General features: G+C 39.4%; 1 protein-coding gene across 1 annotated transcript in view; it reads right to left on the bottom strand.

Moving 5' to 3' along the window:
- The window catches only part of CPNE4 (copine 4), a 280,894-nt gene that overhangs the window by 56,673 nt on the left and 205,886 nt on the right, over positions 1-18,335 (bottom strand). The window contains exon 8 of the mRNA XM_082044514.1: positions 3,042-3,140. Within this exon, the coding sequence (XP_081900640.1) occupies positions 3,042-3,140 (99 nt within the window). The remainder of the gene's footprint in view (positions 1-3,041; positions 3,141-18,335) is intronic.

The following is an 18,335-nucleotide window of genomic DNA, read 5'->3' as shown; positions in this document are numbered from 1 at the left end:
CTCCAGTTCCCTGGGAGAGTGAAAAACCTTGCGGTTGACAATCACTAGGGTGTTTTGATTATCTTTTGACAGAACTACAGTAATGTACTGTAGCTGGCCATAAAGTCTACTGTGCAAAAGAAAATACAACCAGAATAAGAAGTTTCACTGTGTCTCTTTAGCAACTCATACAGAGATGCTGGACATGAGTTCTGCTCCTTACACTGGCTTCCACAGCACCTGACATGAAATTTCAGGTTTCGGTCCTCATCTTCGATACTCACTGTTGTGATGCTATGTGAACTAATGCTTAACGCCATGGGCTGAAGGATGTATCTGGCAGTTTTATTCTTCTGACTGAAAGGAGTACTACATGGAAAACAGAACATTTTCTAGTCTGAGGCTATGAAAGAGTCTCTTCTATGAACAAAAGACTATGTCTAACCTACTCATCTGCTCACCCATGTATAATTGCATTTCTCTGATGTGGCTTTCTCTAGACATACCTAGCAAGAAATCCATGTGAAGGCAAAATGCCTTCCTCCGCCTCTGCCATTACCTCAAGTTTTACTAAACCCCCTTTATTCAGAGTAAACACTTCATTGTACTTGCTTTTTCTTTGGGGAGAATAAAACTAAAGAAAAAACTGTCAAATGTTATTAGTATTATTTAATGTTGCACAAAGGACATTGAGATGAGCTATGCACTAAGATGTATTTACGGGGTCCACAGCTAATGGCATATATTGCCTTTAGCATCAACAGCTGTTTCCAGGAAACAGAGAAAAAGGACAGAGGATGAGGGAGGGAGGGACAGAGGAAGAGAAAAAGAGACAAGGGAAATTGCTCTCTGTCTCTAGCCAAGTGTCAAGTGACATGGTCTCCTACAAAGGTGACCTCTCTCTCCCCCACACAGGCCCATCTCATATGTGACTGCCCCATAATTACTTTTTCCATAATAGCTATATTGTTTTCACCAGGATCTGCTCAAACTCTCTACTGCTTTGTTCTTGCCTGTCGTGCTATTAGTGATCACTGAAGCCTGCTTTCATCAGGTGCAAGAGCTGTCTAGCATGTGCATGTATATTTTTAGGGCGATATTTATTAGCCACTTAAACGAGTATTACCTACTATATTATCCACTAAATTTTGTTTTCCCTTAGAATAGGCCAAAAAACAATGATTAGAAAAGAGGAGGGGGGAGAAGGACTGATTCTCACACTGGTGGTAATTGTGTCCCATGAGAACTGGCTATAACAACAGCATTGGGTTTTGCAGGTACAAGCTCACAGAGTAACTGCACAGTAACAACAGAATGAGAGCAACAAAAGAGAAGTAATGCCTCAACAGCTCAGATGTGTGGAGGAGAAAAGCTGCACTTTTGAAGTGAAAGGAAAATTGCAAAGTTATAGGTTAAAGGCAGCTGAATGGCAAGTGGTAGGCCCTTAGCAAGACAAAGTTTAGCCACTTAAAACATTGTACAACAATAAAACATTTCTGGATGGCACTCTGATACGGCAGTGTCAACCTAGAACAAGAACTGACAAATGGATGTACTAACTTCTTATTCCCTTGAAAGAGTAACCATTCTTTCTGCTAGCTGGGGATGAAAAGAGCACACTGAAGAGTATATAGTTTATCCTTCACAGCCATTCCTGGCACACTGGACTGCAAGTCTCTTGTCTTGGCCACCAAGCTCTCTGTTTGGGAAGGTCTATGATGCTCTTTTGAAGATGTTTATATTGGAAATAACTACTGTTTACCACTATCTCACAGTCTCTTCCTCAGCCACAGTTATTTGTATATGAAACTGGAGTGTTGTCCCATCACTAGCCTTGCTACTACTGCTCACTCTGGAATCTGTTTACCTCTTTAGGTAGGTTTTATTTCCACTCAAATTCAGTTTGGTTTAAGTTTTGGCAGGTACTGGTTCATGAAAGCGCTGTAAAAGCTGCAAAAAATTCACCCCATTATGTTGTAAGTGGATCCTGATCCTCCGACCTAATTCGACTTCAAGAGAAGAAAACAGGGTTGTATTTACACTCAGGTTTTGTTTAGACGTTACATATAGTGGGTTAATACACGACTGATATGTATCAACAGCATTTTACACACGAGCAACATTTGCTAAACTCTAGCTTATTCTAACAACATCAACAGAAGATATCTAGAAGAATCATAAAAACTTGACCTATGGAACAGCCTAACTGCTTACCATTTATTAAGCACCTCTTGAGGCTTTTAGCTTTCTATTAACACATTATGAACAGAAACTTAATGGAAAGCCCAAATAAAGCTTATTAGGCATTTGTGTTTGGTTTTGAGATCACCCATGAAGCAGTGAATAGAAATTAGCAGCAGATCAGAAAGTCAACATTTTTAACTCCTCCTCAGATAATTTATCAAAACTAACACCTTTAGAAGTAATAATAGAAAATGAAAATTGCTGGAATTAGATATGCCAAATCATTTACCAGATGCAATAATTACCACCAACTTTGATTTGAAAAGATCAGGCTGACATAAAGAAGTGAAATTATTAATAGGCTAACAATTTCGTTTTCCCTTAGGACTGTAATTCATGAGATATTTAGGAAACTGATTAGTTTCATCATGATGGGTTCAAGTTAGAGCTGGCAGCAACGAACGCAGCACATTATAAATGGAGAAAGATGAAGAATGACCCTCACCCAATAAAGGCCTTTAGACCAGTAGATAAATGCTTTGAGTACCCTGATTATGTACCTGCTTTGCCATAACAGCACCTCATAGAAACCATGTGCTTGGGCTTAAAGGAAATTAATCTTAGCAGAAAGAAACATCTTCAGAATGTGAACTAGAAAAAGACTAAGTATTTCAGGCGTGGAAGTACAGAAAAGGCTGATTTTTGTGTTTTCAGACTATCATGTCCAGATAACAGTAAAACGTACAGGAGGGATCAACACAGTAACCAAACTTTCTAGAGATAATGAGACAATGTCACTTTCTCTAGTACAGGATTGTCTGAGTAACATTGCCTTACAAAACTTAGATATTGAGATCACTTGAGTGGCTTCCACTTACCTGTCTTCCTTCCATAGCTCCTCGCATTTCCTTGAAAGTCGAGCTAAATTCTCCAATGAAGTCATGCTTTCCATTGGAATCCCAGTCCCAAACTATGCACTGGGGAGGCAAAGGGGAAAAGAAAAAAGAACACATTTTTTCTTCAGATACAAAACAGATTTCATTGAAAAATACTACGGGAGGAATTACGATATGCACTGGGTGAAGTTTTTTTTGTCTAGAAGGAAATCACAAGACATATTAAAAACTTATTCTTGTCCAGATCAAAATAAAATGACAAGTAGAATCTCAACACAGATTGCTACTGACAGCTGTGAGGTATGGAGTTGTCTGATTAAGTACAGTTCATGTATTTTAGACAGAAAGGATTCCCTGACTGCTTCTTTTTGCTAGGTGTAAAAATACAGGATTATTTGTATTTGTATGTTCATGCTCAAATAGTGTCCTGAATTAAGAGTAACTGACCTCATTGAAGTGCTTTACAAATATAAATTAATATTCAGAACACTAGTTGCCATGGGCAAATGTTTCCATTCTCATTTTTACAGTCAATGAAGGTGAGACAAGAGTTATAGAGGTCATTTTCTGAAATGTCTTTGAATTTAAACACATAAGTGTTTGGTGCCCATATCTTGGCTGTTTTCTAGTGTTGCTCAACAGTAACTATTCAAAGCAAGCCCCACTGGTAGTCATTCCTAACTTCACAGAATCACAGAATCACAAAATGTCAGGGATTGGAAGGGACCTCGAAAGATCATCTAGTCCAATCCCCCTGCCGGAGCAGGAACACCTAGATGAGGTTACACAAGAATGTGGACAGGTGTGTCTTGAATGTCTGCAGAGTAGGAGACTCCACAACCTCCCTGGGCAGCCTGTTCCAGTGTTCTGTCATCCTCACTGAGAAGAAGTTTCTTCTCAAATTTAAGTGGAACCTTTTGTGTTCCAGTTTGTACCCATTACCCCTTGTCCTATCACTGGTTGTCACCGAGAAGAGCCTGGCTCCATCCTCGTGACACTCACCCTTTATATATCTGTAACCATGAATGAGGTCACCCCTCAGTCTCCTCTTCTCCAGGCTAAAGAGACCCAGCTCCCTCAGCCTTTCCTCATAAGGGAGATGCTCCACTCCCTTCATCATCTTGTTGCCCTATGCTGGACTTTCTCCAGCAGTTCCCTGTCCTTCTGGAACTGAGGGGCCCAGAACTGGACACAATATTCCAGATGGGGTCTCACAAGGGCAGAGTAGAGGGGAAGGAGAACCTCTCTTGCCCTACTAACCACCCCCCTTCTGATACACCCCAGGATGCCACTGGCCTTCCTGGCCACAAGGGCACAGTGCTGGCTCATGGTCATCCTGCTGTCCACCAGGACCCCCAGATTGCCTAACTGCTCCCTAACCCAGTCCTCATCAACCGAGGCAAACTCCTCCATTGTCCTGCCTTCCTCTGGGGCCTCAGTGGTACAGGGCTCCGCAGGACAGCTTCTGGCAGTGTAGACACAGACAAAGAAGGCATTCAGTAACTCTGCCTTCTCTGTATCTTCTGTCACCAGGGCACCCACCTCGTTCATCAGTGGGCCTACACTGCCTCTGGTGTTAGTTTTATCTGCTACGTATTTGAAAAAGCTCTTCCTGTTGTCCTTTTTAGCAGCTTTGACACTGAGGAAGGGTGGGTGGAGGGCAGAGTGAAAGGGAGGAAGTTCCTGTATGTGTTTGTTGATAGGCTAAATTTTATACAAGAGTAATCAAACAAGAGTGGGTTTCTGGTTCTGGTAGTGGTAATGTTGCCTGAAACAAAACTAGACACAGTATTTTCATCACTAACAGCCCTGGTGAGTTCTTTATGATGAAATCTTCATACTAATCACTCTATGCTTATTATCAACTGCAATCTTTAGATGAGCTGGTAACAACAACAACAACAAAATCTAAGAAAAAATAATTTAATTTACAAAAAAAACCCTGAACCTGTTTCTGTTTCATAGACCTTGAAACAGCTTAATTTTATTTTTCTGGGATTTTTTTTTGTCCTGTATATTAGTTAATTTTTATTGAAATTACTTTCTAAATATTTCATTAAAAAATTGACTTCACAGGTGAAGCATGACTTAAAAAGATTTGTTTCTATAATTATTGTGAAAATGATTTAAGATCCTAAAAGGAAAAAGATTTGTCACAATGTCATAGCAAAATTGATATAAATGTGAAAAAGTCTAGTTTTAGTAATGCTGGCAACATTTCAAAAACGTTTTTGAAAAAATGGCTATTTCACAAATTAAAAAAAACCCTTATCGTGACATTTTCCAAACATCTACTTTTCAGGTTCTGTCTTTAAACTCTATTGGAACATAAATACAAGAACAGAACCAAGGTTATCAGAGATCTCCAGGCAACAGTAGTTTGAAAAACTCCTGTTAGGGTGCTAGCTCTTATGAAGAAGGAAAAGCTCTGAGTGCTGATTTGTGGTTAGAATTTTTACTGGAGATGAGCGAAGTTAAATTACATTTCAAATGTCCACCCAACAGGGATCCAACTGCTTGTTTCTTTCAAGCTAGAGGTTTCCTAACTTTAGCTTTCAGAAAGCCAGATGGTACTTTAATCTTCATCTTGGCTTCATGGAAAACACAACAATTACAGTATTATCTCAGTGCCATTTGCACAATTAGAGCTAAGGGAGAAACGGGGTTCCCGCAAGCACATCCATTATGACTCCATTTTTTTTTTTTTTCAGAGTTTCACATATGGCCATAGAAATTAATCGTTACTCTCTGAAAAACATGTTGTACAAAGTAATGATTCTGCATTTCAGCTGTATCTGAAAAGTATTTATGAAATATATAAATACTGGAGTCCAGAAGTTTTTACAAAAACTCAGTCAGACAGATGAAATAAGCAGGGAAGGATCTTTGAAAATAATCCAGAATCAGGTAAAGACCAGAGGTGACAATCAAAGAATTATTGCCCTGTGAAAGGCTTTAAAGTTGTGCGCTTCCCGCCTCCCCCCGCTTTTTTTTTAAGACGGCTCTATGTGCTTTTCAAATTAAATCCTCCATAAATCATCTTTTATCCTCAAGCAAACCTTAATCCTTTCTTTGGGTCTATACTCTCACAGGTTGCTTAAGCAGATGATTAACAGTATACCTACACTCTATTAAGTCTCATTAATTTAAGGAGGCTTTCCATATGCTTTATTTTAAACACTGGTAAATCAGTGTTCAGATTACTGATGAAAGAATTCAGTTTCTTACCTATTGGTCACAAGCTCAAATGCAGGGAATAAAAACTTGTGTCTAATGCTGCATGGTGATGGAATAGCACTGACTGTAATGATGAAGAACATCTTCCACCTGTGCATGGTCCTTCCTCCCTCCCCAAAATACCTGCTGACTGCTGGGGGAGGCAACATTGCTTCAAGCCTTCTCAAGAAAAGGTGCTATGCCTGACAGAGCTAACCAGTAGATTCAGTTAAGAGACATTGGTGGATCCCTTCTAGGTATCCACATCTACATTCCTTCAGCTTGTCTTGTAAATGCCACAAAAGATTTCCTTTCAGGTTGAAATTTAACTTTTCACTGGAGAAAGGAGAGAGAAAGGTCCATTTTGAAAAGAAAAAGATGTCTCAGGTTGATGCATACAGATTTTTCCCCTGGTTTAACTTCTGCTCAGTTTTTTCACCACGTGTAGATTTTGACAACTTTCTCAATAGAAATGGAACTTCTGAGCAGCATGTAAGAAAAATTGCATTTGCGCTGGAGCTACAACAGTACAGGCTTCTTTGGCTGAATTTCCTAATGCTTCCCAGAGGCTGACAGTGAGATTAATGTTGCTATCTCTGTATAAGCAAAAATAATAACTTGCACAATTTCTGATTTTAATTATATTTCATAAAAAATATAATCTGGACCATCCTCCAGCTCCAGCCAATACTGATGTTCTGTGATGTGATGTGATGATGTCTAGATAAGAAATTAACCAATTTATCTATCCTGTGTCTCCCATGGAGTGAGGCAGTTTTCATGTTTGATAATTCAACAGCAAAAATTAATTCTTTCCTCATATCCAGATGACATGATCCAAACGCAAACATTATTTTTTAAAAAGTTTAATTTCCATGGTCTGACTTAAGACAAGAAAGTGGTGTTCCAAGTCTCATTATGAGAGTCAGACTGTGTTTTCACTGACCACATTTTTGGCTAATTGTCATAATTTTTTTTTCCATGCTGACCAGCCATTCTAGCTTTATCCACAAGGAGAACTACTTAAGAGAAAAGACTGACTACTGTAAGTATGTGTTTGTGTGTGGGTGTCTGTAGGTAGAGAGATTATTTTCCCTATACACCTTGAGGGAAATGCTTCAAGTAGATTTTCCCATTAGGTTGTCACAATGAGAAAACTACTATATCCAGCATCTTTGGGCAGGCGTAATGGAGTGACTTGTGACTCAACCTTCCGATTTACGAACCAGCCAAAAGTCTGCTTCTACGGTTAGTTTCTAAAAGACCGGCAGTGAGTCTCATGACTAAATCCTATCTGGAGGTGGCTGACAGACAGACCATGGAAATGTACTTACTGAAAATCATCCATTTAAGTTTCTCTCAGCTGCAGACACTGCAGCAGGCACAAAGCCAGCAAAAACTAGAAAATTCCCAGTCTTTACAGCCTGAGTTTCTCCAGTTCTGCTTATGCTCAAAGTCCAATTATGAGAAATTAGTATGGCTTGTGCAGGTACTACCTTGCCACCTAGCTGGAGATGTACAGCATTGGACAGCCCTCCTGGCAATGCAAGAGCTTACTTAACTTAAAACACTTCACTAACTTGCAATAAAAAGACACCAGCTTGGGTGGGAGAGAAGACCAAATCCTTGGTCCACTCTCCAGCTGCTCCGTGCTAGCAGAAAAGCCCAACAGCCACAACAGCCCAACAGCTTGAGCAGCCAGAGTAGGCCATTGAATAGGAGGCTCCTCAGTCTGATCTGGCTCTGATGCAGGTGAGATCCTAGTTCATACATTGTGTTAAAAAGGAGATTCCTCTGTGTGTTGTTACTTCAGTAACTATCCTCTGACACTCAATAAGGAGTAGAAGGGATACCTTTCAAGGAATTGTCTTTGTCCATTAAATGCCTGTAGTCCCTAGGTAGGTTTTAGGGCAATAGCACTAAACAAGACTGGTTTAAGTTCTGAACAGAAACCGTCTTGGGTGGTTTTTCCTTGCGTTTTTGTGAAACAAGGTATCTTGTGGCTAGGTAAGAAGGAGAATGCTTATCACAGAATCACAGAACGGTTGGGGTTGGAAGGAACCTCTGGAGATCATCTAGTCCAACCCACCTGCTAAAGCAGGTTCACCCAGAGCAGATTGCACAGGAATGTGTTCAGGAGGGTTTTGAATGTCTCCAGGGAAGGACACTCCACAGCCTCTCTGGGCAGCCTGTTCCAATGCTCTGGCACCCTCAAAGTAAAGAAGTTTCTCCTCATATTCAGATTGAACCTCCCACGTTTCAGTCTTCCCCATTGTCCCTCATCCTATTGTTGGATACCACTGAAAGGAGTCTGGTCCCACCTTCTTGACACCCAACCTTGAGATATTTATAAACATTGATGAGATCCCCTCTCAGCCTTTTCTTCTACAGGCTGAACAGACCCAGCTCTCTCTCTTCATAAGAAAGGTGCTCCAGACCCCAATCATCTTTGTTGTTCTCCACTGGACTCCTTCCAGTAATTCCTCATCCTTCTTAAACTGGGGATCCCAGAACTGGACACAGTACTCCAGATGCAGCCTCATTAGGGCAGACTAGAAGGGGAGGACAACCTCCCTCGACCTGATGGTCGCACTCTAATGCACCCCAGGACACCGTTGGCCTTCTTGCCACAAGGGCACATTGCTGGCTCATGGTCAACCTGCTGTTCGCCGGAACTCCCAGGTCCTTCTCTGCAATGCTGCTTTCCAGAAGGTCAACCCTAAACCTGTACTGGTGCCTGGGGTTATTTCTCCCCAGGTGCGGGACCCTACACTTGCATTTGTTGACCTTCAGCAGGTTTTCCTCTGCCCAGTCCTCCAGCCTGTCCAGATCTCACTGAACGGCAGCACAGCCTTCTGCTGTAATCAACCACTCCTCCCAGTTTTGTATCATGAGCAAACTTGCTGAGGACAATCTGTCCCTTCATCTAGGTCATTGATGAAGAGGTTAAACAAGACTGGACCCCGTAGTGACCCCTGCGGAACACCACTAGCTACAGGCCTCCAACTAGATTCTGAATTGTTATTATTAAACTCATTTATTAAATTTAAAGTCCACTATTTTTGGACTTGAATATAACAAATTACAGCCCAGTCAGTTATAAAGCTTTTACCACTCAACTCTAAACTAAAATAACACCACAATAATTTTTAGGTAAGAGTTTATGTGACATTTACTATCTCTCAAAGAAACAAATTCTTGAGGCAAATGTCAGTGACTTGCTCTACTTCTAGAATCACTCCAAGCTACAGGAGGCATGAGGTGGCAAAAGACTACAAACAGAAACTCTTATTTGGTTCATTCTCTAGGATCAGTGACAACATTAAAAAAAAAAAAAAAAAAAGACAAAAAGAAGAAAGGCTCCCAAAAGCCAAACAGAGAAGGTGAAAAAAAAACTCAGGCAAAAATTTACTTGATCATCAAAGTGATTTTTCTGGAACAGTCTGTCTCTCATAAGGGTTATTATTACTTAATGATGAAATAAACCTCCTGCTGTACCTCCCTGAAGTATATGTACCCCACTTGGAATACTTCAAAGAAGGTCTTTTTATAGGAAGGCCTGTATCCACTACCTACCCATTATCCCCACTTGGGTGTGAGAAAAGCTATGCAAAACCTTCAGTACAAAAGCTAAACCACTTTAAGTTATCCTGTTTCTATAGTCATGATGTTCCAAGGCCAAATTCTACCTTATACACACCACAACCCTGGGTTATATGCTGGAGAACAGCTGTATGGAAATTTGGTCTTTCCTGCTGTATATGCAAGTCTTCACTCTGGGTTTTTTTTTGTGTGTGTGTGCTTTTTTTTGTTTTGTTTTGTTTTTTCACTAAGCTGGTCATCACAGTTTTCTCTTCTCAGCAGTTGTACTTCTCCAAAAATTTTAAATAAAATTTTTAAGGCTGATTTTCAGATTTCTTCTGAAGCTGGGCTCCAGTGAGAAATCGCCAAAACTAAGCAATGTTTCTTGCAAGCCTCTCACTGCCTGAAGTAAAGCCTTCTTCAGAAAGCTGTAGGTAATATATTTGAAAGTTTTCCTCTGAGAAAGATTACCTCAATTTTTCAAACTAGACAACTCAAAAACACCTGGACTAATGGGGGAAAAAGAGCTCATAACCTACACTATTAGGCTATGTGCAGCCTCTGTGAAGCCAACCTAGAAACAACTTTGAAAGTTTTTTTCTTGACTACAGAGCCTTATTCCTTTTGAAGACAGCATCTTCTGTTCTGCCAAATTTGGCTGGACTGATGCTCATCTGTCCACCAGCACAGCTGAGTTTACTCCATAAGCATTAGGTGAAGTCCTGGGTCCATTGCAGGCAATGAGATTTTTCCTATTCTCTTCAACAACCGCCAGGATTTCCTTAATACCTTTGTGCCTCCCACACATAGATGGTGGTAATTGATGTGTTAAAGATGACAGGGTTGTACTGGGTTCAGATCCTTTGCCTGTTGAAGGAGTCTTGAGACAGATACTCATTGACAGCTTCCTCTTGGTTAATGGCAAGTGATTCATCATTCCCTTTGATGTGCTGCAGTGAGTGTAGCACCCAAGACAGCCAAATCAGAAAGAAAATAATTTCTCTGTGGATCTCAACGCATCGGAAGTTTGGTTTTAAATTTATCTGCCTGAGTGAGAAAAATAGTGAAGGGAAGGAGAATTCTTATTTTTCCTCTTATTCAAGATCAGAGTGAGTGAGTCATATTTTATTGATGGCTGTGATATGACATCAGCCTGAGCCTATTTCACTTCTTGACAAATGAAAACAGGGACCGTTTAGAGAACCATCATCACCAAGCCAGTCTCTCTACACCAACACTGGAGATTTGAGCACATCAGTAGTGGCTCAGGAATGATGGGAAGCCTCACAGTTGGATGTTGCCTCTTCTTGACAGCTCACAGCACATACGAACCCTCAGGGTCATTTCAAACCCTATTACTTAAAACCATAGCTTGTTGATTACTCTTATTTGTATTACAAGGGTGCCTAGGAGCCTCAGACACAGATCTTTTACCCTCTTCAGTGCTGACAAAGAAACCCCAAAGATATTCCTCTGAAAGAGATAAACATGCTATAATTAGTGACATAAGGATTTTCAATGACTCTGTAGGTTTTGATGGTGACATCATAAACAAGCTTCTACTCTGCAGTCACAGGTTTATGCAACATAATCCTCAGTACATATACAAGAAACGGTGCAGCTACTAATCAGGTTCGGCATGGATGTGAATGCACACTTTCATTTGTGCACTGGCCTAAAATAGAGATCTGTGTAGTTGCAATGCATGCCTATGAATTTTTTAGCAAATGCACTTTCTTTATATTAAGGGCAAAGAACTCTATGTTAATGACAACATTGTTTTTTCTCATCCAAAACACCCTTAGCAACTTAAAATGCAACACAGAAATAAGACAGTTTTTCAGTATCCTGCTTGTGTTCATGAAGACCTAGTTGTCCACCAAATAAGTGAGCAGGCTGGGGCATTTTTAAAGCAAATATAAAATTGTGACTTCCCATGTGAATCCATGAGATTCCAGTTTTTGAGATTATGTCTTATATAGCAAAATGTTAACAGCAAAAACTTCTGTAAATACTGCCCTAAGGCTCCTTCGGTGCTTCATCAGTGATATTATCAACCAAAAACCAGGTAGTTTTCTCCATGAGTATCCTTCCTTTTAGTTCACAGTCTGTTCTATCCCTATGCTAAAGAATCTGTCTTTCAAAACCAGTGTACTGACCCAGTAGTGACTCTCTAATTAACAACGTGTACCTGAAATTTGTGCTTATCTAACAAACAAACAATTCCCTGTGTACCAAAAAAAGGCATTGCTCATCGGCAGGCCTCTCTGATGTACCTACTGGAGAAGCTGCAGGCACAGCAGTGAAATTTATCGTAATTCATGGGTGCATATCAAAAAGCTCTCAGACAAAACAACACTCTACCCAGTTCCCGGTGTTTACTCTCAGTTCCTAAAAAAAGCTCAAGTTGGCTTCATCTTGCACGCTGAAAGTAACAGATAAAAATCAACCATTGCCTTGTATCTCGAGCAGGAAATGAAGATGATGATACTTGGCAGAAAGAGTACAAAATGCTCTTCTTCACCAGAGCAGCATGAATCTGTCCCCAAGCAACACTTGCAATTGTGTTGAGAGTGACTGATGACACTGTTCTTTCTATTGTCAATCAGTGCGGGAGTTAATTTCATATCTCTTGGATATAATTCCAAAAGAATGACCTGGGAAACAGCATTGGGCTTAATGGCCCTGACACAGTCACTGTCTTCGGTGGATGATATCACAGCATAAACATCAGTAGAGGTAGATATTCCCTGTTACAGGTAATTTATAAAACTAAGACCGGTAGTGGTTTCAAACATGGAAAGTTTTTCAGCATAGAGTAGACAAGAAATCAATTAAGAAAACTGAAGCAATTCTAAATGCTTATTACAACAATATTCTAAACCATGTTTCCTAAGGAAAATGAAGAGATGAAATAATTAGATTTCTAGATTAAGTAGAGACACCAGTGCACAGAAAACTATAACTGAAATGGCTAAAGTAACATTAGAGATCAAGGTTAAAGGTTAAACCTAAGCTTATCTTAAGGGTAAAGGTCTGAAAACAAAGGCCACAATTCTTTGTCCCGTATTCACACATCAGATTTTTTAAATCCATCCTTGTGAAACCTCTACTGAACATTTTGCACTTGATAGAGCAGTCATCAGTGGGTGTAAGTGGTCTAATTTCTCTGGCTTTGTTTATTTGTTTGTTTGGTTTTTGTTTTCTTCTGAGCTTCAGTTAGTGGCTTCACACAGACACACTGTTGCTTGTCTCCTCTTGATTACTGCACAGGTTACATTTTTAAAAACAAAACCTCCAGCCTCTTTCAGCACTGCTTTTAAGTTAGTTTTCTGGCCAGAGTCTTATTTTATCTCCTGTATTGTATTTAGTGTTGAATTCATCTCCATCATGGACACTGAAAGCAGCTGTATGAAGAATCTAAAGCCCTGCACTGCTCACGGCAATGTATCATCAAAGATTTCCAGTAAGAGTTAAATTAAGGTCACACCGTGGTGTCTGGTCCTTTCAAAAAAGATTACATATCAGCTAAATAGCAGGTATTTTCCTGTTTCATGGAAGCTCATGAACAAGCTAAAACTGTGAAACAGTAAAGCAGTTACACCGTTGATATAGACCACATTTTTTACACATTTTTATGTAACTGCTCAGATATATATATATATATAGATATATATATATATCTATATGTACAGTAACCCAGTTTCTGCTTTTTCTTCTCGTATTTGGTAGAAAATAATCCTGTAACAGATTACATTAACTGCCCATCTAGATCTATACCATCTTCCTTTCCTATTTGCATTCCCCTTATATTCATTCAAATATCTAATAAATGTTCTCCCTAATTATGATTTCTCAATAACTGCTCTATATTTTCTGGGCTTATCTCTTTCTGTAACAACGGATGTGACACTTTGTATGAGCAAACATGCTGTATGGTGGGGTGGAAACCTGAGGGTGAGCTCACTGGGAGAACTGGCACACAAACATGGAGCTCCTGTGTTTGCCAGTCAGGCCTGTTTCCAGCATCTCTTGAAAACCAGGAAGGAACAGGCTGGAAACCCAAGGTGTCCAGCAATACAGTTACCCTAAATGACTAGAAAACCTGAAGGTATGGGCATATATGGATGGGTTGAACACAGTAGCCTCTTCTCAAAGAACATTTTTTAAAGATAGGGGCATGGAACAGAGAAAAACTGTGGCAGAAAATATGCTGAGGAAACCAGAATCACTGAGGTTTCCACATGGGTGAAACAAGCTAGAAACCAGATGAAAACCTAAGTCTCAGCAGGTAACTGAGTGCTTTTGCTACAGCATCTAGTGAGTATCTAGTGAGTATTCTTCCCCTATGGAGAAGATGAGATGCTGTGTAATACACACATTTTATAATGTAGCATATTACAATTCTATATTGATGTTAAGAATATAGAATAGATTTCTAAAATACAGTATACATAGTAACATACATAGTGCCACATGTACTACATAATATATATAGAGTTCAAATCAACAATTAAAATAATATATTAATCTTGCTTTATAGGAATCCTTCCCTGCTTCTTGAGCAAGGAAAACTGATCTTGTATAAACACTGACTCATAAGGAAACTTAGCTACATATGTTGGAACCAAAAGAAGGAATCTGACAGCTTTCTCTGAGTGTAACAATATTTCTAAGAGACAAATAGTCTGCTGCACACAAGAACGCTCTAGAAAGTAGCTGCCTTAAAGCACTATTGTGACATTTTTTGTCAAATATGCAAAGCAAAGCATGTGGAAACAGTAATTTATTTGATTAATTTTGTCTTCCTCCCGCTTTTGAACCATCTACGAACAGCTGATGAGTTTTGTGAAGTGATATACTTATTTTGAACACTTTCTGTGCTTTTGCTATTTCTCTCTTGTGAGCAATTTATGTGACTAAGTGAAGGTTCCAAGTTTGGTACTAAACAACCTCAACAAAATTCTGACATATTCAGAGCACCGCAAAACTAAGAGCCCAGAGTGCCCAGAATCAGTGGTGAGAATCCCAAGATTTAAGATTTTCAGGAAGGAAATATGCAATTGAATTCTGCTTCTTGGCATGTTTTCTGGTGACAATAAAAGGTAGTGTTGTTTAGTATCAAGCTTTTCTTTGGGATTTCTCTATTTCCATTGAACTATCACATTTTTAGCAGCTACTTGGCAGTTCTGACAAGAATCCTGTATCCAATCACCTTTTCTCCTTGAAAATAAGCAAATAAAGATTAACATCAGATGAAGAAACCAACACATGCCTATCATCAGTGGCATATGAATGAGATGGCAGATACCCCTTCACCTCCTCCCAAAGAGCCAAGATTTTGACAAAAGTTCCTAGTGAAGACAAACACTTTGAGCTGGACCTGACACTATTTGAGTGTAGCCTGAGGGAACAGGGTTACAGGCTGGGTTTTTCAGTACAGGGACCATCCTCCTGATTCAGAATGGGATCAAAACTTGGTGCTGCAGCTCCAAGTGCTGCTGCTGCATCTGAAATGTGCCAAAATACCTCTTCAAAGGACAGGAGAACTGTCCCTGTTTACTGGCCTGATTCCAGCACAAGCAATTAAATTTTACCATCTCAACAGCTCCTGCAGTTCCAACTGGAACAGAATTATTTGCTGCTCCCTTCCCTGAACTGTCGCAGAGTGCTTCTGTGTCCTCTTGAGAAGCTGCAGCAGCTCGCCCCAGAGGTGGCTGCCTGACAGCAGTGGATGAAGCCTTGGCCTTGCTCACCTCCAAGATCTTGCAGTTACTGCGCTGAAAGAAACTGAGAGCCAAGACCTTCACTTCTTATTGTTCCACCATCATCTCTCACCAGCTGAAGAAAATCTAGGTCTAGCTCCTTTTTGTTATTGAAGATGACTAAGTTGTGAAGAGCAACTTTAAATACTCACACTTCCATGTTAAAACAGCCTAGAAGAATAGAATGAAAACCTTTGTACACATCTGCCCATTTTCTGTTTCCTTCTCTGCACTTCAAATCAGTTACCGGCGTTTACAGGGGCGATGAGAATAAATAAAAGAAAATGGCTGATTGCCTGTAAACTTTCTGTAAAAATAAACCCCACACATTTCAGTATGCCCGCTCTCAAGTTAAAACTACCCACTAACGCACCCCAGACTGAAGAATACTGCAAAGTAGAATGGGAGAAAAATAGTATGATTACCATGCTGGAGTATTTTATAGGCTATAAAACCAGCAGTTTCCAAAAAAAATCAGTGATGTCTGTTAGTGCTGGGTTTAGCAGAGGGCTCAGGTGATTTGAGAACAAAAAGAAATGCAGCGGTTTGGAAAAATGAGAACTTCAGTAAAAGGGTGTAGCTAGTACTCTAAAAACCAGACTTTCAAAAGGTGAGCTCTGTGTTTGTACTTCACATAGATGGTACAAAGTAACAGTGCACAGATATCCAAGTACTCTCTCTGAATATGCAATCAGGTACTTAGATTGCATAAGTGACCAAAATTATGCCACAAATAAATGGAGGTGAATAAAAAGAGGTCTGGTTGAAACTCAGCTGATAATTCATTCTCTCATGTCAACATTTTGTCAGATTAATTTGCAATTTCCTTTGTATTCAGGAAAATGATATAGGTGTGGACATTCTTTCATCACTCTGCTAGGTGAATTATGAAACTATCATTAAAGTAATTACCAATGGAAGAAGAAGAAGAATCAAACATCTAATTAAATGTAATTATAACCCCCTTTTCCTCCTAATGTGGTTGATTTCTCTCACTATTATTAAATAAGGACACTTAAGTAAAACACGTGCCTGTATCAATAAGCCAGCTATTAAACAATGATCACATTTCAGTAAAAAAGAGACACGTAACACAGAGAAGAATACTCAGGCAGAATAAAGTGACTGTTCTAACTGATCAGCAGATATTCTCTGAAGACTACCCACATAAAAAAAAGGTAATTAAAAAAACCAAGCCATAGATACCAACTCCATCCTGTTAAACAACTGCAACTGGAACTAAATGAATTTTTCAATAGCTTCTCTATTTCATCATGTTCCTTCTCACAGTTTCCCAAACCATGTGGCATGTTTGCACATTGGCTCTATATAGCTCACCACTTTTTAGAGATATATTTTCATACCTTTCTGTAAAGCACAAATGTGCTGTAAAACTGTGAAAAAGAGACGGAAGAATAAGCACTAGAAAACGTGCCAAAATCCACATAATAAAAGTAACAATAATAATGAACTCATAGCAGACTACTCATTGGTTGTTTACTCTTCGGCACTAGGAGACAGGTTTCCCTATAAAAAAAATAGAAGGGAAAACCTGACTGGACATATGAGAAAGACAAAAGAAAAACATTAATCAGTTAGTTGTTCTGATTTTATTCTGGTAATAAAAAGAAAAAAAAATCTCTTTGATTCAAACACAGTTTACAGGGTACAGGCTTCCCTTACTTGTGATGTCTACACAGGACTGACATTTGCAATGAAGTGTTTTAGCAGGTCCCAGCACACTTAGTATCATGGAGAGCTACAGACAATCATGTTACTGAGCTATATTGGATGCCCTGACAAATCAACAGTGCAAAGATTTTAGTTTCATCGACTTCGTTTTCAAAGAAAATAGTGAGAAATTTTAAGATCTCATTATGGTAACAGAAATAAAGCAGCTCTTCATAAAATTCAGTGACTTCTACAAATGACTAATTATCATTATCCATCCCCTTACTATGTTCAATTCTTTTATTACTGTGAACCACATTATCCAAAACCACTTGTATAAGGCTCTGGACTGCAGGTGGCACCATTATGTCATTAAAAAAAGGAAACAGCATTATTCCTGAGACAAGTAGGCAGCAGAGAGGAGTCTAACCTACTTAGTGAGTACTCTATGAATATAAAGTATGCAATCTAATACGAGTCATATATAGGAAAAACAATTCTCTCTGAGGCAAAGATCAGGAGGTATCATCTGATGCAAACTGTCAACATTAGCTGAAGTAAATGCAGCTGTATCCGTTACACCAGCTGAGAATGTCCCATTGACCTTCAATGGCCTTTGGACAGGGGTCTCAGAAGGAACAACTGTTAAAAAAATTTGGCAAGCATAAGAGTGCGAGGTTTCTGTCTTTAAAACAGCTGGTCAGGAGTAAAGCACGTGCTACAGTGCAGCTGATTCTGCTGTGGATTGTGACAAAATGAAGACGAGATATAATGATGAAAAAATCAAGCTGTGACATTTTCAGTAATGTCACTAAGTGACAACATTGCTTACAAAGTACTGATGAAATTGTAGAAATATTATATTCATGTTTTAAAAAATGAACAAGCATTGTACCAGGAACCCATCTTGTACACACTTACCATCCTCCCAAAAGCTGATTCTATCTGTACGTACAGGTAATGAAAAGTTTGTGATGAAACTGTCAGGAACAGCACTGCTGGCTTCACAGAGCTACTTGGAAAAAGAGGGAACTCTAACACT

The sequence above is a fragment of the Streptopelia decaocto genome (genome assembly GCF_964273445.1).
Source record: "Streptopelia decaocto genome assembly, chromosome: 2".
NCBI lineage: Eukaryota > Metazoa > Chordata > Aves > Columbiformes > Columbidae > Streptopelia > Streptopelia decaocto.
This window is presented reverse-complemented; position numbering and strand designations above follow the sequence as displayed.